This window comes from Emydura macquarii, unplaced genomic scaffold (genome assembly GCF_026122565.2).
Source record: "Emydura macquarii macquarii isolate MOO-44397 ecotype Brisbane River unplaced genomic scaffold, CSIRO-AGI_Emac_v2 contig_573, whole genome shotgun sequence".
NCBI classification, from domain to species: domain Eukaryota; kingdom Metazoa; phylum Chordata; order Testudines; family Chelidae; genus Emydura; species Emydura macquarii.
The window spans coordinates 505,040-525,718 of NW_027130710.1; the positions used below are offsets into that span (position 1 = coordinate 505,040).

The 20,679-nt window shown below is 56.1% G+C and overlaps 1 protein-coding gene and 1 long non-coding RNA gene across 3 annotated transcripts; one reads left to right on the forward strand and one right to left on the reverse strand.

Moving 5' to 3' along the window:
* Nucleotides 1–515: 515 nt before the first annotated feature.
* On the reverse strand, nt 516–6,112 carry LOC137147885 (uncharacterized). Its single transcript, XR_010918384.1, has 4 exons — nt 5,581–6,112; nt 5,041–5,126; nt 3,839–3,966; nt 516–2,601 (listed from the first exon to the last, which is right to left on the reverse strand). It is a non-coding gene; the product is annotated as an uncharacterized lncRNA (long non-coding RNA).
* ARID5A (AT-rich interaction domain 5A) lies at nt 6,100–20,402 on the forward strand. Of its 2 annotated transcripts, none has more exons than XM_067540279.1 (7): nt 6,100–6,207; nt 10,663–10,817; nt 13,655–13,847; nt 14,617–14,669; nt 16,416–16,513; nt 17,322–17,487; nt 18,055–20,402. In XM_067540279.1, the coding sequence occupies exons 1-7, from the start codon at nt 6,204–6,206 to the stop codon at nt 19,588–19,590; spliced, it is 2,205 nt and encodes a 734-aa protein (XP_067396380.1). In that variant the 5' UTR covers nt 6,100–6,203; the 3' UTR covers nt 19,591–20,402. The 2 variants fall into 2 exon arrangements, with proteins under 2 accessions (XP_067396380.1, XP_067396379.1); XM_067540278.1 differs by lacking the exon at nt 6,100–6,207 and adding an exon at nt 6,681–6,857.
* Nucleotides 20,403–20,679: the final 277 nt, after the last annotated feature.

A 20,679-nucleotide genomic window follows, 5' to 3' on the forward strand; every position in this document is an offset into this window, starting at 1 on the left:
TAGTGGGCACCATCTTGGCCACGCAGGGGCTCCAGCAGCAGAGGACTCCTGAGTTAGATGCCCGGGTCTCTACAGCTGGGGCTGTCACAGGCTCTCAGATGAGTAGAAGTCACCGCACACTCACCTGTAGGTTACAGAAGCAGAGAGGCCAGAATTTGGCTGCATCACCTGGGCCTTGTACAAATGAGTGAAAGTGGCTGGGTGTAACTGAAGGTAGGCCTTGGCCTGCTAGGTTTGTGCTTCCTCCAGGGCCTGTGTTCTTGGCTGAGTGCAGCCCCAGCGGCGGGAGTACGTGACATGAGCGAAAGGGTCACTCACACATCTCAGCCTTTGATCACAGGAGGGTTAGCACACCAACCAGTTGTGACCAATATTGGCTATTTGCATGGTATTTTGGGCTAGCTGAGTCACAGGGCGTTGTTTCTGGGTTCTGACTGGATGAGCTAAGGCAGCTTTATTAAATGGGAGGTGGCGTTTTTGGTGTGTTCTGCAATTCATCCATGAAAATGGGTAGCTTTTCAATTAGTCTATTACCCAGGCAATAAGAAGAGCTGTGGTGGGCATATCCAGTGAATACACACTTGGGATAAGTCACTATTGAGTAGGTTGTCACCTTCTGTGCCAAATCCACAGATGATGAGTTCTCTTATAGCGGTTTGCTCTAGGAGCATGTCCTCAGCTCAAACTGTACCACCCTGTGCTTTTAGCCCTGGAGGTTGCCGGTCCAGTTCCTGATCAGGATAACAGTTCCACTAGTGTTCACAAGGCTTTTGCTTTCTGACAACAGGGGTGAGTGTGAGACTTGCTGGCCTGAACATTTGTAACTTAGGGGCACTGATGCACACCAGCGAGGGGCCTAGGAGAGTTTGATTCCCAAGAATATCCCCAAAGATTTCTGTGCTCTATTCACAGCTCCGCTCTAAAGAAGCAACAGGAGTTAATGCATGAGACACCAGCTGGGGTTTGGAAGGTGAGAGTCGTAGTCCTGGCTCTGCTGATGTTTGACCTGGGGTAAAATACTTCTGTGTTCTATGACTCGGTTTCCCCAACTGTAAAGTTGGGAGTAATGATGAAGCTGACCTTGGTGAAATACTTTGGGTTAGTGATGAAAAGTGCTATGTAAGAGCTAAAGTTCATTATTGCCTCTGAGACAACTCTGCCCTCAGCGTCCTATGGCCTTTGGCTTTGTCAATTACAAAACCTGGTGCAGGTTCTCAAAAATGCTGAGAGAAGGGGCAATATAAACATATTTAATTATTTTAAGCCACCCTCTAATTTCTCTCTGAGTTGTGGATCTCTCAAGTGTGTGTTATGTCCAGCTGTTGCTGCTTAAAAGCAGGCGCATATTTTGCTCTGAAATCTGTGTCCTGAAGGGGCTGTCCATTTGCCCTCCAGATCTTACTCATGTTTGCAATCCCAGTGTAATGCTTTCGCATCGTATATGCACGTCTCATCCAGGCGAAGAGCTGCACTCGGTGATGTAAGCTGATATTTTAATTCTCTTACAAGGAATGGTGTTTAGAGGAATGACTTAAGTGGATTACTCATCTTCTGTAATAACTTGGCAATGCTCCCATTCTATTCCTAGACATGATGCTTGATGCTTTGATTCTTCTTTTTTTAACGAGAAATTACACTCATGTGTTTTTCTAAGGCTGACTCCACCCCTCCTACGAGCAATGCATTCTGGGAAATGTAGTACATCTGCATCAAAGGGACAGAACATCTCTGAAAACTTCCTAGCGCTGAGAGCTAAGTTCTCCACCCAGCTCAAGTAGCAGGGCCAGGTACTGAGGAGATACATGGGGGGAAGAGGAAAAGGATGCCTGGAGGCTTCTTTACACGAGTCCCTGAAGTATCCCTGAGCCCCCTAATGTGATCTCAGCATAGGGAGGACACTCTGCCAGTTAATTTTCTTGTGATGCATTCAGATACCATGGTGATGTGTGGGATGGATGGATCTTCCTCTGGACGGAGGGATGGAAGGATCCTCCTGTGGATGGATGGGTGCTCAATAGATAAATCGATGGATAAATTAACCATGCCCCTGTGGATACTCCGGTGCTACCCCTCCCTCTGTCCACTGTGTAGAGTCCCTGTGGAGCTGGTCTTTGTACCACACAGGGGTTGTGCATCCCGGTCACAGCACACCACCCCCCACCATTGCAGGAAAATCACAGCAGAGGTGTCTCCAGGGGTCAGAGGAGGGGGCTGGCTTAGTCTCTGATTGCACAGGAGATGCATTTAAACAATGGCCACCGTGGAGCTTTAACTCCAACAGAAATGACATCACAAACCCCCAGGATAGAAAGCCATTGCTCAGGGACTTGGAGGGGAACAGTTCTTCAGATCAGCACTTGGCAGGAACCCTTTACAGGAGCGCTCAGTCCAGCAGGGCAGAGATATAGGCTGCAGCTGGTGGTTTGCAGCGTGACTGTGACTGTTAGCCCCTCGGTCTTCATTCACACCAGACAGGAAGGGACTTCATCCGGGGGCTCCCCACAGCCTGAGAATGGCTTGGTTCAATTTTGTTTGTGTTTGAGAGCAGTTAGATAACGGGCCCTTTATCCATGCCAAGCATTGTTCTCAGTTGTTCAAATACTACAACAAACACAGTATCAATACTGGGTTAGGTTATTACCACAAAGAGCCTCCGAATCAAGATCTTGTCCTAAACACCCTCACATCACAAACTGAAAGGAAATTCCAACATGTCGGAGGAAAGGGTGAGTCAGTTCCACTGGTATTCAAGCCTGGAATTCCTAGGAGTCCAGGTATTTCAAACTTGAGGCTTAGCTATGAGAAACCATCCCCTCTGCTCTAAAATCTCAGTGCCTGGCTGAGATTAACACAACACTGATTGTGATCAGAGAAGCCCAGCAAGAACCGTTTTGTGGTCTGGAAACCAATCCTGCTATTCCAGACAGAAGGAAGGACAGAATACAGAGACTGAAAGGTAATTTATCCAATATGACCCTGATCCAAAGTCCAAATTAATCAATGAGTCAATCAATTGACTTCAGCGGGTTTGGATCAGGCCCAGTATTAGCTTTCTCACCACAGTGTCTCCAATTAATTTACATTTCTACATCCTCTGGAAACTGTGAACACCATGTAAGAGCAAGGGTTTATTCATTTTTATTATATTAAAAGAATAATTAACAGTCAGGCATGAAATCACCATCTTGTCCCTCTTACAATGCGATATTTTACTGATAGTGCCAGTCAGAAACTGATTGCCAGTAAATCCCTCACTCGAGTCCCCATGTGGCTAGATAGTTAACTCCATGTGGCCGCTTATCCAGTCCTGGGCTTTCCTAGTGTCTGGACCTCACTCATTCTCTATTTCTCTATCTAATCTCATACGTGTGGATTATACCCACATACTGTACAGTCCAATCCTGCAAGGTGTTGCCTGCCTTAACTCCCAGTGACATCAATAAGAATTGAGGTCACACAGCAGGACTGGATTCATAATAAATTGAGGAACCATGTAATAAATTGTAGAACCATTGTGTACAGCTGCATTGCCTCACGTGAGTAACGTGGCCAACCTCAGTCCAACAAAACCTATATCCCGCATTACCCATCATGTTCTATCTAGGTCATCTAGCGACTAGATGTTCAGTAGCACCGAGCAGATTCCTCTCCTATTGACTTCACGGGGCGCTTCAGGTGTGCAGCACCCCAGAAAATCAAGCCCCATCTGTCTCTGTCACTAGCGTTATGTCTATCTATCTTATCAGCTCATTGGAGGATTACTGTAGGAAAGTTTCTTGGAAGGGGTTATTTGAACCAAGAGAAGGAAGTCATAAAAAGTATGAATCACTCACTGTACCTTAACACCGCAGCCCTTCTTCTACTGTCCTCTTTCTCTGATCAGTTACAATCATGTGTAGTAGAATATTTTCTCCAGCCTCCTCCTCTCCTGTGCTATTGTACTTAGAAAAGCACAACTCCCGTTTCCTGTTTTTTCACAATAATACCCAAAAGAAAGGAAATAATGCAACCCTTTCGTTTTAAGTTTTTGCAATGACAGTAACACGGCACAAAACAAAATGTGAGCTAGCGCAACCACAGCTGGAATATTATATAAAGCAGGCTGTCCTCTCCCCTTCCCCCTCCCACCCAAACACACACACATCACAGCCTCTTTCAGTCCATCCATCCATCCCTGACTGTAACCTTGCCCGTCCCTTCGCCAGCCTCCTCCACTCTATGGCCCAGAGTCAGCCAGGTACATGCCACACTTGTATGTGAGTCGTCCTACTGAAGGCAGGAGAACCATTCACACGCTTCAATTTGGGCATATGCTTAAGTATGTTTGCTGAACTTGCTGGAGGTTATGTTCAGGGTTTGTACACACTTCAAAGCGTGGCTGGTATAAGCAGACTGGCGATCTCTCTCACGGGAGACACAGTTTATAATGGCAGAAAAGGGCTTTTGGTGGCATAGCTTATAACAGTTCCCTGGGCAAAATAAGCTTCAGCAGCACACGTGCTTTTTGCCAGTATAACTGTCATTCCACTCGAGCTTTTGTTGGCACAGCAATGTTGTGAAAACTCACATCCCTCACTGACATAGCTCGGCCGGGCAAAACTTTGAAGTGGATACCTGGCCTCACGCCTAGCTGCGTCCCTACTGCTTAGATTTTTTTATTTTTGAATGTACTTTTTTTAAACTACCAGCTACCACTGTGAAGGCAATAAAGCCTCTGCGGCGAATTGCTGCGTTCTTTCATAACAGAGACTACGGAGGCAATTCAAGATCATTGCAAAACTCCAGAATGTTACAGGGCATTTTAGCAACACAGCATTACAAGCACTGGCAACTTGAGACCCCCGAGCGACTCCACTGGCGGTGCCATGGGGTTTAGTGGATATTTTCAGCCAAGGTTAAAATCAATTCGTTTTTTTTATTTCCACTCAGTGAATCCGTATTTAAGTCTTTCTGTTTTTCAGGGCTAAGCGCTCCTCACTGGTTGTCATTTGAGCATATGATTCAAAAGCTGGCATACTGTACTCTACTGTATATCCTTACTTTGAGTTTAAATGACGTCCTCTCCACAAGGTAGTGGAAGCCAGAGGGGAAAAGATGCAATTTATATCCAGAACCCAACGGGCTATCTGCAAATGCAGGGAATAGAAAACGGAGAATTGAAACAGGCTGGAAGAGCAACAGGGAATGATTGTCAGACCCCATGGACAGAAAGGGCAGACTAAAGGATGCTGCATTTGAAAGGCAGCCATGCCCCCAGGGCCTGCTCCAAAGGCCCTGGAAGTGAGTGCGAGGGTTAAAGGACCAGACCTGAAAAGCCGCTGGTTTGTAACTGGTCCCCGTGTAAACCCCAGTCTCACCTGCCATTCAGGCCCAGAGTTTTCATGCCAAGCCCTCAGCCCTTCCCTCCCCTCGCTTCTCCGCCAAGCCAAGGCACCACACCGGCTGCCTGGCCCTTCCCGCCCGGATCCGTGCCCCAGCCCGGCCCGCGGCCATGGCACGCAGCCGGGGGACAGCGCCGAGCACTGCCCCGGGAGCTCGCACGTGTCTCCCCGCGCTCGGGGCCGGGCAGGAGGAGCTCACGTGCGGGGTGTCCGTCGCGTGCCCCGGCCGGCTTGTCTCCTCCGTTACCCGCGGCTCTGACCCTCACGCGGCCACTCCGGTGTCACTCCGGAGCGAGAGAACCCCGCGCCTCGGGAACCGGCCCCAGCGCCCCCTGCCCCGGGCTGGGACCTGGCGGACGAAGGGCGGCAGCGGGGTCCGGACAACCCCCCGCCCCAGCCAGCCTGACCGGCGCCGCGCCCCAGGTCACCCCGCCGCTGGGCCGGGCCCGGCTCCGGAGGCGGGAGCTCATCAACGGGGCAGCCCCGCAGGCGGGCCGCGGCCGGGCCCGGCAAAGTAACGCCGCCCGCGGCTCCGGACGGGCTGAGGGGAGAGCGGCGCCCGCTGCGAACTACAACTCCCAGGGGCCCGTGCGGCCAGGGGGCGGGCCCGGCGGCCTTCACTGACTGCGCCTTTGTCCAATCCGCCGCGCCCAGCGGCCGGCGCTGCCCAATCGGCGGGCGGGACGGGGGCGGGGCGCCTGGCCGGCGAGGGAGCGAGTTCGCTGCCGCCGCTCGCGCTCAGTCCGGACACTCCGGAGTCTCGCATGGGGCGGGCGGCGCGGCGGGGGCCGGGCGGGCGCTGAGGCCGCGGCGCTGCGGGCGATGGGTAAGAACCGGCCGGGCGGGACAGGGCGGGCCCCCTCCCGAGCGCGTGGGGCGGGCTGGCGGGAGTTGGGGGGGCGGCGGTGAGTTGGGGGGGCGGGGTCGGAGGAGCGGGAGTGAGTTGAGTTGGGGGGGGAGTTATGGGGGGGCGGCCGGAGTGAGTTGGGGGGGGGCCAAGGGCGGGGGTGAGTTGTGGGGGGCCGGTCCGGGCTCGGGGGGAGCCGCCTTCGGCCCCCGCTCACGGTGAAACCTGCTGCCCCTGCGGCGCGGCCGGGGGTTCGCCTCTTTTCCCCCGCCGCCCCGGGGTGATCAGAGCCTGCCGCCGTTCACACGGCACCGGAGCCGAGCCGCATTAAGCTGCAGGTTCTTCAGAAGGGCGGGGGGAGCTGTTCGAAAAGTTTCTGGCCGGAGGGGGCTTCCCAGTAACTTTTTATCGCGAAATACACTTTTCTTTCGAGTTGGTAAATTTCAGGGCTGAGTTCGGTGCTGGCATCCCACTTCCTGTTGTGGTTTGTAATCTTTAGCTGTTCTCAGCTAATTTGTTATGACAGCTGTCAGCAACAGCCTCTTTTTTTTTTTTTTCTTCTTTGGTTCCCAGAAGAATCTGGCTGTTTTTCCCCTTCCCCGTCACGGCCTCCAAGGGGTTAAGCGGAGGTATTGTACAGTGTGTACGCAGAATTCGGGTTCCATTGTACTCTGTCATTTCCCGAAAGCGGCTCACGCTCCTGCTTTGAAGATGCTAACGGCCCCTCCTTCCGAGCCAAGAAATGGTTTGACCTTTTCAAGAACGTTTTTGCGAGCCGGTGGGCCCGGCTAGATGAGCGGAGCCGTTCCCGTTTGCCCCGGGCTCACGCGAGCGTGTTCGCACGCACAGATCTTGCTCGTGTGGATGAGAGAAATGTGCGGTCGCGGGGGTGGAGTGCGTGTGTGTGAGAATGACTCTGGAAATTGGCAAAGTCTGAACCAAAAAATCCCAAATACCAATGGCCCCTGCTGTTCCCGGTAAGATTGGAGTTGGCTTTCTTTGGGGATTTAGTTAAATCGCATTTGTCTACACGCACCCTCCCTTTCTTTAAGCACTGGAACATGTATGCGCTTGGGCACTCCCCGCCCCCCCCTTGGGTAGGGTTTAGATGAGCTCATGGGTCATTGCCATCTCTGATTTCTGTGTTCCCTGAAGTTTGGAAATGGATTTGCTGCACTTTCTGCCTTGCTGGCATTGGCGCCCTGCTGCTTTCTCTCTCTGCTCGTCTGTACTGACAGTCTTTGATTTGTTGGCAAGATTGGGCTGCTTTTGTTTTAAGGGTTTCTTTTTGTGGCAAGGTAATCTCGTGGCTGAAGGGGTTGGAGCCTGGAGAACTGGCTTCTGTTTCTTGCTCTGCCATTGGGTGACCTTGGGTGAGTCCTGTCCCCATTCTGTGCCTCAGTTTCCCCACCTGTAAAACTGTGGTTATGCTACTGTCCCATCACATGAGGTGCTGTGGTATTGACATTAATCCAGTAATGATGGGAGGATAAAGAATTGGTTTAGGGCAGCATGCCCAGCTCTCCTCTCTGGATTGGTGGGAGGAGGGTGCTGGGAGAGGAAGGGACACCTCCATAATCTGTGTGAACCCCCATCCCTGCCAAAGGGCAGCTCAGAACTAGGCATTTTGCCATCCCAGTAGAACTGCCAACCAGGGTCCTCTGCGCAGCTGCCTTGCGGAAAAAACAGGTGCTTTTCAGTGCTGCAACCCAGATAAGACGCATCCCAACTGTCATGAAACAAAGAACAGTGTAGCCTGGTCTAGGTCATGATAGGAAAAGGCGGGGGGAGGGGGACAACTGCTGGGATCTGCATCGGAAGAATGAAGGGGGAGCAGCAGGACTTGGTGCGGAGCAGAGGGGCAGATTCCTACACATGGTATGAGCCAAGTTGTGCTCTCCCTCCTTCATGTGCAACCCCCCTGATGTCTCCAATGTCAGCAGGGGCAGGGGGCTGCCCTTTATATATAAGGCGAGGGGGCCACGGCTCAACAACAAGCCGTGATCCAGCCGTCCGGTGTAACTGTTAGGAGAACTCCCTAACCGATGGTGTTCGGCTTGCTGGGTAATTAACAAAAACTCCTGCACTTGTCTCCTTGGTTTTTTGGGAGCTGTGCTCTTGTGTCCGAGTGCGGGGTTGGGATGACTTTGTTCGTCCCGCTCTCTGCCCATTCTCTGTGCCTTGTTGATGAGCCCCGCAGGAGGGGGGGGGGTGGACTCTCAGCCTCCCTCCCTCCCCCACAATGGCTCCTGCCATAAGCCGGGTAAAAGACTCAAGCTGTTCTCTGCTCTGTTTCCCAAAGTTGTCATCCTGTCCAGTAATCCTCTCAGAAGCCGGGCTTGTTTTGGCTGCCGTGCGTGGTGATCTCATGCCCAGAGAACATTAAACCGGCCAGTTTTCTTTTCCCCTTTGTACAGTATGTGAAAGCGTTTTATGAGCTCGCTGACCCCGTGGGGCTGAGAACGGCACACCGCAAACATGAGCTGGAGTAGGCTCAGGGGCAGAGCCTTGGGAACACATCGGTGCTTGTTGTTGTTTGAAAGGGAAGGAGGAGAAGTGGATATTTCAGAAGGGGAGACTGATGTGGCCTGGTTCTGATCCACTGGCTCTGGTTCCGGTTCCGAGCCGCCGGCCCCCCAGCTGGGGAGCGGGTGCTTGTTGGAGCAGTGGGTGACCTCTGCCCGGCAGATGTTGCTTGTGGGGGGCTCTGGCACCAGCAGAAGTGGAGAGTAGGAGGGGTTTGTGTTTGTTTGTTTTCTCTTCCTTCCTTGTTGTGTAAACAGAAACTATATTAAGCAGTTATGCAAGGTGGAATGAATCCCACAAGTGCTGAAAGGCGGGGCGGGGCCTCTGCCCTCAAGTTCACAGCACAGCACGCGTGGTTCCCAGCCCCTCACTTCCTAGGTGTGGGAGTTGCTTGCCATCCAAAGGCAAGTTCCGGCCCAGGCTCTGACGGGGGGGTGGCAGCCGTGCATTGCCCGCTATGACAATCAGGGACCCTCCCTGCGAACGGCTCACGAGGAGGGGCCGCGGGACTGGGTCCTCTGCCGCTGTCCTGCTGTGTGACCTTAGTCGAGTCCGTTCTCCACTCAGGGCCTCAGTTTCCCCTCTCTTTCTTTAGAAGATTGTAAGCTCCTCGGGGCGGATAAGTGTCTGCAGCACGGTGGGGTCCTGGTCTCAGTGTGGCCTCTAGAGGCTACAGTAATATGCCTCTGCCAGTGACCCGGCTGTGCTTCCCCTGGCCTGGCCCTCAGCTGGGAATTTCCCGCCGACTCCCCGCTCGGTCGGTCAGGCGTGAGATGACTTTTTTGTAATTCAATTGTCAATGACTTTCTGGCTGGATTAGCAGCAGCGCGGACCCAAATGCTTGCAATAGGCCGAAAGGGGGAAGTACAGGGCAGTGTTCCCAGCTCTACCCCACTGCTGACTTGGAGGGGTAGGGATTCGTCTATGATCCAGATGGGAAGTGGTGAGGAGTATTTAACTGCTGGGGGGTGGAGGGAGGTGGCCACCCAGTGGCTCTCGCTTCTAGGGGCTCTTGTTGAAGATCCCGAGAGGAAGAAGGGTTCGACCTGGCAGGACTAGCAGGAGAGGTCAGGGCTGCAGTGTCCCCATGTCTTGCGTTGTCTCCGGTGCCGACTGGGGAAGTGGAAGGGTCTCTCCACAGCTCGCTGGGGTTGGGGGGGTTTCCCATCCCTCCTCAGCGACTGGAGGGAGAGTGAGACACCTGCCAGAGGCAGTTAGCAGAGCGTCTGGTGGGAACGGATGTGGCTGAAGTGGGGAAGCGTTCACAGCTCTGCACCGGCTCCCGCGGCTCCAGGAAGCCACCCTGAAAGCGAAAGCGGTGGCCAGGCAGGCCCACCGGCGGGAGCTGTTGACAAACACGGCACGTCTCCGAACAGGAAGCGAGGCAGATGCCTGCGTCACAGAAGGCTCTGTTCTTGGAAAGCCTGCTTGTCACCAGACCCAATCCGGGGGCACTGGGCCCCTCTGGTGTGTCCGATGCTGAAGAGTGCCCCTCTCTGGAGTTCTGGCTCCAGGAGCTAGGACCTCCCTTGGGAAGGGTGGCGTGTAGCATGACTGTTCCCAGAATTCAGGGCTGTGCGAATCTGGGCATCCGGGTCTCTCTCAGTTGGAGAGGCCTGAGCTGGGGAGGCTGGATCCAGCTCTGCACCTATGTTTGAGGGGAGGGGAGGGAAGGTTGGATCCTGGGTTACAGATGCTGGAAACTGGAGCACTGTAGCAATTGAGTGACTGATCCAGTGTATTCCCTAGTACATGCATCTATCTGGCTACCAAGGGGAGCCATGGTGTCTCACTGCTGGGTGTGTGCAGCGACCCAGCTCCCATTCAGGAGGGAACCTCTCCTTGACTTGCATGATTGTTGGGGCCTTCGCTTCTCAAAAGTTTCTCTGTCTTCTCCCTCGGACACAGCACCCAGCTTCAAAGGGAAGAGGAAAAAGAAGACATCCATCATGGAGGAGTGCGAGTCCCAGCAGGCTGCTGGGCTGGGGTTTGTGGCAGAGGCCGAGGCTGAGAAGCCTGCACCTGCGTCGAGCCAGAGCGCTGTGGATCTGCTGGACCAGGCGGTGAGTGAGAAACAACGTGAAGTTCTCTCCTTGCCTCCCACTGGAGCTTCTCGGGGCACTGTTCCTTCTCTGTGAGATGGGAATGGCGAGCTTGAACCCTCTGAGGGATGTGAGTTCCTCGGGCAAAGGACGCTATCGAGGGGTATTTTGTTATTTGAGTACCCGTGTCCATAGCTGCGCTGCTTTTGGACAAGGCGGGACAGCAACACAGTGATCCCTGTGCAGCCTAGCACTGGGGGAATGTGTCTCCTTCCTTTTGATGGCAGAACAGGCGCTAAAGGCTATTCGAAGCTGTTACCAGCGCACCCCGATCAGGAGCGCTGTTCAGGACGTCTGTATTAACACCCAGCCCTGGACTTTGGGTCGGTCTCGCTCTTATTCTAGATGAAGGGAAAATGACACATTGTAAAGGAACAAAAGTCAGGCCTCCAGGGAAGAGCCAGTGGTGCTTGTTTTGTTTGTATTATCATAGCCCGTTGGTGCCCCCATCATGGTCCAACACCCCAGGGTGCAGGGCGCTGTACAGACTCAGAACAGAGAGATGGCACCTGCCCTTAAGACAGCAGGGAGTCAGAAGCCAGGCTGCGCCCATCTCCCTTAGAGACGGTTTCGGGAATCGGTGCAGTTGGGGAGATGAGACCATTTCCAGCAACGGTATCGACCGAAAAGAGAAACCAAATGCTCAGATGGCCTGTCTGCGTAACTGAGAGAGGAGTCGCAGAGCCCAGCAACTAGTGAGGGGGAAATGGGCAAAGGGCAGCTGGGGAAGTCGGCTGTCTCTGTCTCTGTGAGCATTGCCCCGTGTCGCATGGAGCACTGCACATAATCACGGGTGCTGCTCACTGCACCTGGCTCCGTGCTGCTCGGTGGAAGGCTTGCAGGAGTGCGCCCGCCCCAGTGGTGGTCACGGCGTGGAGCGTGTGGGCCGTAGGAAGCGTGTCCGTTGTCTGCTTTGGAGAAGATGCCCTGTCAGCTCACCAGAGGCCTGTGGCTTCTCCTTTGTGGAAGGTTGTGAGTTTTTAACTCCTGTCACTTGTAGGCGTCTGCCTTCCTGCAGGGCCTGATCCATGGCCTTGTGGCCGCGGCACCTTCCAAGGGGCTGTCACGTTGTCAATTTAAAGGTCTCCTGGGTTGCAGCCATGGGGTGGGTGTGGGTCTTTCACTGTTGGGGTACACTGGTTCTTGTCAAAACGCCATCTCCCCGAGCACTATGGACGCACACGTGGGACGCCCTGTGTCTTTGTGGGCATGTTTAAGGGGCGCCTTCCATTGTGGTGGGGAGAGAGATGAGATGGATATGACAGAGACCTTCCCCTTAGCGCTGTGATGACAGCCACGGCAGGACACACCATAACACTGCTCCCGTTCAAAGGTGCAGCATGTCTTGGGCAGCCCTCAATTGCGGACTGTGCTTCTCACCTTCCAGGCCACCAGTGTGGATCCAGTCCACGTCCGCAGGGACCAAAACTGGTTCCCAGCTGAGCGTAGTTGTGGTGTCAAGAGTTTGGTGAAGTGGTCCATTCACTCCATCCAGTTTCCAGCAGGCAGGTGGCCCCGTCACTGAAATCACTGCCGCAGCCCGCCTGAGTGGGCAGGGTTGGCAGAGCGGGTGAGGACCAGATGGTCTACAAGCAGCAAAGCACGTCTCGTGCCCTGGACGACAGTCCCATCCTGTCAGGGCAGGCTTGGGTGGGTCGTGCTGGTGCTGTGTGTGTTTGAGAAACTTGCCTGGTGGCAGAGGCTTCGAATGGCCAGGTCTCTCGCTCACGCACCAGGCCCCAGCTCTGAATTCACTGGGGTTTAAAAAAGAAAAAAGAGGGCCAGAAATAGCCCCGCAGCTAAAATAACACGTCTGTCACAAGCAGTTAAAAGAATAGAAAGAAGAAAAAGTGCTGGGAGCTGAGCAGCTGCTTTGCCCAAAAATAGCAACAAGTTTTATAACTCCGGAAAATGTAGAACAAACAAACGAGAAACATTTTTAGCTGAGAGAGAGAGAGAGAGAATTTCTGCCCTTCTGTTTTCCTGGAAGCCGTTCCTCGTGTTCTCACACAACTCCAGTGCTCTGACCAACTTGGCTGCCTTCCCAGCTGGGAGAATAATAAACTGTGGCTCGCGCGCTCTAGTTGCACAAGGCTGTTAACTCGCTGGAGCTAATAAAATGCCTCCGACCACAAAACGCCTCCCAGTGGCGTTTAGAGCAGTGCTACGGTGCAGCGCGGCGTTCGGTGAAAGCCCCACGGATGAGAGTGGAACCCAGGAGTCCTGACTCCCGGTTCTCCGCCGTGCAGATGTGCTTACGGGTGTGCAAGGTTGAAAGGAGGCAAGAAAATTTGAGGCTTCAGTAACTCTTTTGTCATCGCTGCTGTTCGGGAAGTGGCCTTGCCTTGTTTCACTCCTTGCCGAGGGACTCCGAGGGTGCAACTGGTCCTGCATCTTCGCACTCCAGCCTGCACAGCTGTTCTGAAGCGAGCATGAGCTAGGCCGGGAGAGCTGCTGCTTCTCCTCAGCTGTGCATATCTAGGAGGTCTAAGGAATTAAAATAGTCCCTGCACACAAATGCAGCCTTCTGGGGATTCAGGAAGGCTTTAGCTGGCTCTGTGTGGCAAACACAAATAAGTTGGGTGAGCTAGTGGCAGAGGGCTGGCAATCAGGGCTCCTGGGTACAATTCCTGGCTCTGATGGGGAGTGTGGTCCGATGGGTAGAGTGGGGGCTGGGAGCCAGGACTCCTGGGTTCTATTCCTGGCTCTGCCACGGACTCGCTGTGTGAGCTGAGGCAGGTCCCCTCCTTCGGCTTCCCTTCCACAGTTGGTGATTGCCTGGCCGCCTCTCTCCACAGGACTCGCCAGCACCGAAGCCAGACAGCAGCTCCGAAGCAGAGAAGAGGCTGGTGGAGGAGAAGGAGGAGGAGGAGGAGCAGGCATCAAGCAGGGAAAAGGAGGAGGAGCAGGCCTTCCTCGTCAATCTCTACAAGTTCATGAAGGACCGGCACACCCCCATCGAGAGGGTGCCGCATCTCGGCTTCAAGCAGAGTGCGTCCGCTCACCTCGCGCGTCCGCGGCAAAGAGCACACGGGTCGCTGTGTTCCTCCTGCCGCAGCCCAGCGCTCGGCCACTGGGAATCATAGCTGGGAGGGGGCCCAGAATCCTTTGCAGTGCACGTCCTTGTAACAGCCAGTCTGTGACTGGGGGTGACCCCAAAGGCTGAATAATTTGCCAGGGCCGTGCGCGGGTAGCACCACTCAGTGGCCCAAAGGAAGCAGCTCTGGCTGCTCCCGGGATCCTCGTGTGGGTGGCTCACAGCAATTGAAGGGTGACCCGAATGCCCCTTCCCAGGTGGGGCGGAGGCTATCTGCGCTGTGCACTGTCCTGCGGGGTGCCAGGCCTTCAGCCTTGTGCTGCCACCAGCAGGGCATGCAGAGAGAGAGAGAGAGGAGAAATCCACAGTGCGTGGTGAAGCTTATTGCTCTGGTCTGTGCCAGCGCCGTGGCTGGGCCAGCGGGGGCCTCCGCTGGGCAGGTGGCGTCTCTGTGCTCACTGGGACCCTGGCAGTGCGGTGATCTTCCTTTTGGCTAACCACCCCCCGAAAGCCAGATGTGGCAGCGCTCCCGCTACATCCCCTGCGGGGCCACCGTGCCCCGCGTTGCTCCCAGTAAACCCAAGGGGCACTGCTCTCTCACTACCGCCAAGGGTCCAGCTGGCAGGGCTGCTGATGATGGGGGGGATGCCTTGGCACAGGTGTCGGGGAGCGTTAGCCCAGTGACCTGCCCTCACTCCTTGCCCGGGCCTTGTCTTTGTCTAGTTAACCTGTGGAAGATCTACAAAGCCGTGGAGAAGCTGGGTGCTTATGAGCTGGTAAGAAGAGAGTGGGACTGTATTCGGGGGCAGGGATTCCTCTGGGATCACCCTGTTACTTATGCAGGGTCAGCTCTTCAGCCAAGCAGGCCACGGCTTCCTCCCGAGCTTAAATATATTGCTATGTGCAGCAGCAGGAAGCAGGATGGGCTAGAGGATGGGGGGGGACTATCCGAGCCTCCGTTCAAACTGGGGTCTCAGCTGCAATGATCCAGCAATGGGACGGGGCACCCTGGCAGAGAAGAGACCTCCCAGAGTCTCTCGGCCCTGCTTCCAGTCAGAGTCAAGCCCAGAGCGCTGAACGTGGTCCCTGGGGAACAAAGCTGGGGTGGCCCAGCTGATTCGCCCCTCCCTGCGAGGTGCCATATGGGAGTGGGAGAGGCAGGGCCTTCTCAGTGAAGTTCTCGGTTCAGGTCCTGGGGCAGAGGACGGTGCACACAGCTGCTTACTGGGGCAGACCGTGCAGTGCAATGAACAAACCACAGCACGGTGCTGGACCTGGAGAGAGAGGAGACCTTTGTAGCCAGGGAAAGGGAAGTTGGGATCCTGTTGGGATGGAGCTGGTCAACCCCGTAGAGCAAGAGTTGCATGCAAAGTCCTGGCACTGGCCCTTTAAAAGCCCCCCCTGCCAGGAATCCTGAGCAGGAGAGAGTTAACCAGGCACCTGGTGATTTATCTTTCCGACCCGAGCGGCGCTGGCATCTTCCTGTCCCTGGCGGATTTAATGGGCAGGGAGAGAGAGGGGGAGGCTTTGCTGCAGAAAGAACCTTTTCCTTCACGTTGGCACTTTGCTTGGCTCAGCTGATTTCCTCCCCGTCGCCCCATCTGTTCCTACGAACGGCAGCAATGCGAGTTGCTGGCGCCAGCACCTGTGTGGAGCACCCTGGGGAGCGGAGGCCGCCCAGAACCCGCAGGCGGGGCTCTCCGGCTCAGGACGGGCCATGGGACGTGGAGCACATGGCATTTTCAGCCCTGCTCCCTGCAGCTGATCCACCTGGGGGTGAGGGGAATGGGTCCAGTTAGTCTCATCTACTCCCGTCACTTAACTTTTTCCTTGCTGAAGCCACCTAGAGCCCGGGGTGGCTCCCCAGTGCAGTGCTGGTTGCTGTACAGGGAAAGGGGGGTTGGGGGCACAAAGCAGAACAGAAGGAGGTCCCTGCACTGAAGCTGACGAGGTGTCTCTCCATACACCAGGGCTGCGCTGGAATGAAAACCTGGCTTCTGTTCTAGATCGCGCTCTGTGCCATGGTTTCCCCAGCTGCAAAGTGTGATGCTCACAGCTACCAGCCCGAGCCTTGGGCTGGATCCAAGCGGGTGGCCCCGTGGTCTCTGGTGCTGGTGGGCCTCTCCCGTTCTCAGCCACGGCCCCACCTTGAAGCTGCATGGAGGGCTGGATGCAATCCCAAGGGCGCCCAGGTGCCCTGTGGTACGTGTTAGTGCAGTGAGCATCCATCAGCAGGGCAGACAGCCTTGGCCCACGGTTGCTTGCTCTAGCATAGAACCTGTGGTCAGCCCTGTGGGCGCGCCCCGATCCCCAGCTGCTGTTACCAGCCCCCCAGCCCTGCTCAGGCCCCCAGTCTCCTGTGCTGGCAGGGCAGGGCAGGGCCTCGCCCTTCCCGGCAGCAGTGGCACGTCACCATGCTTTTGTGCTCCCGGCGGGTCAGGGCATTGCCCGCTGGCGCGCTGTACGAGGTGCTTCTCGAAGCTGGGGACCCCAGGGGGTCTCATGCTCTGCTCCTCTCGCAGGTCACAGGAAGACGCCTCTGGAAGAACGTGTATGATGAGCTGGGCGGCAGCCCCGGAAGCACCAGCGCGGCCACCTGCACCCGGAGACACTACGAGAGGTACGGGCCCGGGCCGCAGCCAGCCCTCCCTGGGTGCCTCGCCCCAGCTGGCTGCCGGCGTCCGAGTGTCCGCCTGCCTGGCCAGCCAGCCAGGCTGCGACGTCTGTCGGGGGGACCGGCCACGTCTCTGGTGCTGAGAGCCCGGTGGGGCCCACACCAGCATAGCTGGGGGGTTTGTCCCTCCTTTGTGACCCATGGAGGTTTGGGCTGGTTGCTCCTCTTCTCGCTCAAGCAGCAGAAGCTCCTGCTCTTCGATCCAGAGGCTTCTGTTAAATATCACCCCTGCATCTGTTGCTTCTCTTGTGCCCGCCCCCCACGTAAACTGGCTACCCCGGGCCAGCCCTGCCCCTTTGCTCTGTGCCTCGGTTCCCCCTCTGTAAAACGGTGGTGAGACCGACCTTCCCCAGGAATGGCAGTCGTGTGCGGGGTATTCTGGCACCCTCCAATGGAAGGGACCGGAGTGGAGCAGAGCAGCCCGACTGTCAGGTCACGCAGGTCCCTGAGGATACTGCTTACCCTGCTAGGGCGTAGCCATGCTGAAATCTGGTGCCGCCTCCTAGGTACATGGGTTCTGCCCCGTGGTCCTAGTGCCACAGCTGTGCTGTGCCCCCAGCAGACTCTGGCCCCTCCGAGTCCTCTGGCAGTGGGCTGCTGCAGTCAGCGGCCGAGGGCGTTAGCGTGGTGGTGTATTTAACCCCCCCACGTGCATCTGCACTGCGTCATGGTTAGGGCGGGGGCTGCGCGTCAGTGGAACCAGGCTCCTCTGGGCCCCAGTCCCCGATTCACGCCTTTGGCCTCTGCCCTGCAGGTTGGTCCTCCCGTATGTGCGACACCTGAAGGGTGAGGATGACAAGCCGCTGCCCCCAGCCAAGCCCCGGAAGCAGTACAAGGTCTCCAGGGAGCCCCGTGGGGACCAGGGTGATGAGGCAGCCGAGAAGAACAAGAGAGTCAAGAAAGAGAAAAGCGGGGAGCAGGTGCGGGACTGTGCCAAGTTGGGCCAGGCCGGGGTACCCCCTCCTCAGGGCCTCTCCGTGCCAGCCTCCAGCCCATGGCTCGTGACGGAGCTCGTGCTGCAAGGAGAGATGCTGGTGTCACACACGGGGGGGTCCTGGGGGGCCAAGGGACTGGGCTGGAAGAGGCGCCTCTCTGTGGAGATAAGTGGGATCGACCGTGGGGCAGCAGCGAGGAGACAGATGTGGTTGGATGCCGGGGGGAAGAAAACAAAGGAGGGTGTGAGAGCTGGCCCCCCATTGCTTGGGGGCTTGGGGGGGACAGACTCCGACAGGTTGGTGGATCTGGAACCCACACAGCTGTAATTAGAAGTTTGGGTAGATGGGGTAAGATGGGAAGCTCTTACTACAGCGGCTGTGGGGATGGGGGAGCTGCTGACCCTGGGGGTGGGGCTAGGCTGGACGCTCCCCTCTGCATTTAGCAGCTGAGCGTGGGCTGTGCCCTGCGTCCCCTTGGACGCTCGCCTGGCTCTGCTCACGGGAGCGCTCAGCCCTTTCCCAGCTCTCATGGTCGCATCCCTTGGGTTGCAGGTTTTGCCCGAGAAGGTGAAGCCGGCTGCCTCCTCCACTCCCAAACGGGACCGGGAGGCCGTGATGGACGGCCCCAAGCGGAGCCGACCAGCAGACCGAGCGGAGGGGTTCCTCCTTTCCAACACCAAGGACGTGGCCAAGAGCCAGCCGTCCATGAGCTGCCACGACAGCTGCCGGGCCCATGGCTGCTCCGAGGCCCACAAACCGCTCTTTTCCAGCTTCTGCTTCAAAGGGAATCAAGGCATCATGTCTCCCTTGGCCAAGAAGAAGCTGCTGGCTCAGGTGAGCAAGGCCGAATCCCTGCACTGTCCTGAGAGACACCTGAGCCATTGCCCAGAAGGCAAGAAAGCCAGGTCTGTAGGCCTCCCCTGCTCCAGCCCGGAGCTTGATTCTCACAGGCCGTCAGTCATTCACCAGTGCAAGGAGGGAAGGAGCCCTGGGCCGGAGGGCGAGGATTCCAGCGACCTGTCACACCCCTCTAACAGAGGGGAGGGGGCGGCATGCCCCAAGGGGTCTCTGAGCCCCAGAGGCAGCCAGATATTTCCCAGGACAGAGGACGAGAGCTCAGGGCGCCACCTTTCCCCTGCTCCCGCCATCTTCACTGGCCGCTTCCATGAGGTTCTGAAACCCGTCAGCTGCCATCCCCTCCGGGGCTCCCTGGAGTATTTTTCTGGCTTCAAGGATTTCCCAGAGTCTCTCTCCATCTACCCGCAGCTGGGCAGGGACCCGCAGCCAGCCAACCCCCCTCGGAGGAGGCAGGAGGATGCGGAGAGTGGCGTGAGGCAGCCAGAAGATCTGCGCAAGGCGAGCCAGGCGCCGCTCTCATGGAGCGGGGACAGCCAGCGGCCCTCGGCCTTCCATAAAGGCGGTTCTGGGGGGAGCAGAGGCTCTCCCTTCACCAGTGAGAAAGCCTGCTGGGTCTTGCCCATGACCAGCTTTGCCAAGGCCAGTCCCCAGCTGCCCAAGAATGGCGGGCTTGTCCAGCCCATCCCTCAGAGCCAAGTGGGCAGCCCCGCCCTAGGCCCTGGGCCGAGGAGCAAACGTGGTCTGGAAGAGGAGGGCTTTGGCCATGGGAAGAAGCTAAAGGCCGTCTCTCCTCTCGTCAAGGGAGCTGAGCCAAAGGACAAGTGTGGTGAGTCGCCGAGTCTCCCGCAGGGCTTGGCCAAGCCCCAGGCCGTGGGGCCAAGCCCTGGCTTCCCAGCACTGCTCCCCTCTGCTGCTGGGCAGAACTTTTACAAAGGGACGATGCTGAGGTTCCCGGTGAACTTTGGCTCCCCTGCGGACCATTTAAAGAGCCAGTCCTCTCCTTTCATCTCCGTCAGCCCCTTTGTCGTCCCTGCCTTTCCAGGCCCCGTGTTATCTGCTTCCGCTCAGTCCTCTGATCTCTGCCGGCCGCTGACTGCCAGCCTGGTGCGCTACCCTACATCTTACGACAGCTCGCTGCGGCACAGGTTATACCCTACTTCGACATGGCACAACCAGCCAACGTACGCCTCCCCCCATGGGGCCACGTTCCACCGGAACACCAAGCTGTAGCCACTGGCCTGGACGCTGTTGCGGGTGTGGTGAGCGATTATCTGCCGACGGTAATGGGTCTCAGCCCGCCACGGCGCAGGACGCAAAGGAACATTGGACCTGCAGCTGTGCTGCAACTCACCTTTGGAGCCGCCCTCCGGCCGTGGGGCCTTGTATGGCAAAGCAGGAAGAGAAGATACGAACCGTCTGGACCATGTCGTTTTTACTTTGAGCTTTATTTGTAATTGACATCGTGCGCTGGGGACTTCCACACGTATATATTGGGGGTTTTTAAAAAAAAAAAAAAGAGAGAAAAAAAATAAGGGAGCAAAATAAGTTCTGGAGATTCCACTTAATGCCAGAGGTGAACACACCCATCTTGTAGCCGTTCAGACAAGTAGGTTCAAAAGTGCAGCACGGACTCAGGTGTTGCCGGGTCCATACTTCTTAATAGCAGGGTTGAAAATAGCAGTGTAAAGACAGGGAGAGGAAGAATTCAGGTGAACTGACAAGTACTGTTTGTTGCCAGCTGAGCTCTTGGGGTGCTCCGTGATCCGTGATACAGAGCACTAGTTCCTCTGATATCAAATGGAACACGTTTATTTCAGTTGAGTCACCTCAAGGACCGGACTCGCGGGTTTAAATTTCCGGGGGGTTGGGGGAGGGGACTTAAAAGGCCTGTTGGTTTTGCAGAGCCCTGAAATGGTTTGAGACGTTCCCAAGGTACTCCCGTCCCAACGTGAGGCTCCTCTGGATCGCTCCAGAGATTACGTTGGTCTGGTTGGAAGCGTCTGGGTGTCTACAATAAAACTGCCCAAGATGGTGCAAAATGGGTAGAGTGTTTGGGGTCTCTTATCTCTGGGACTGTGGCAGGAGGGAGAAGAGGCCCATCAGGAGTGGCCCAATACAAAGCAAAAAGTGTGTGTTGTGTGTATGCTGTGTGGTGATTGCATTGTCACTTAACGAAGCACCTGCTGACCCAGCCCTATGTGGGGAACAGCTCTCTACTGATCTTTGGTTACTTTGGGAACGCTGGCACCACCTCACAAGAAGGCAGTTGGATGATGCTCCAGGAAGCAGCAGCAAACGGTGCTTCCTGGCTGGCCTGTC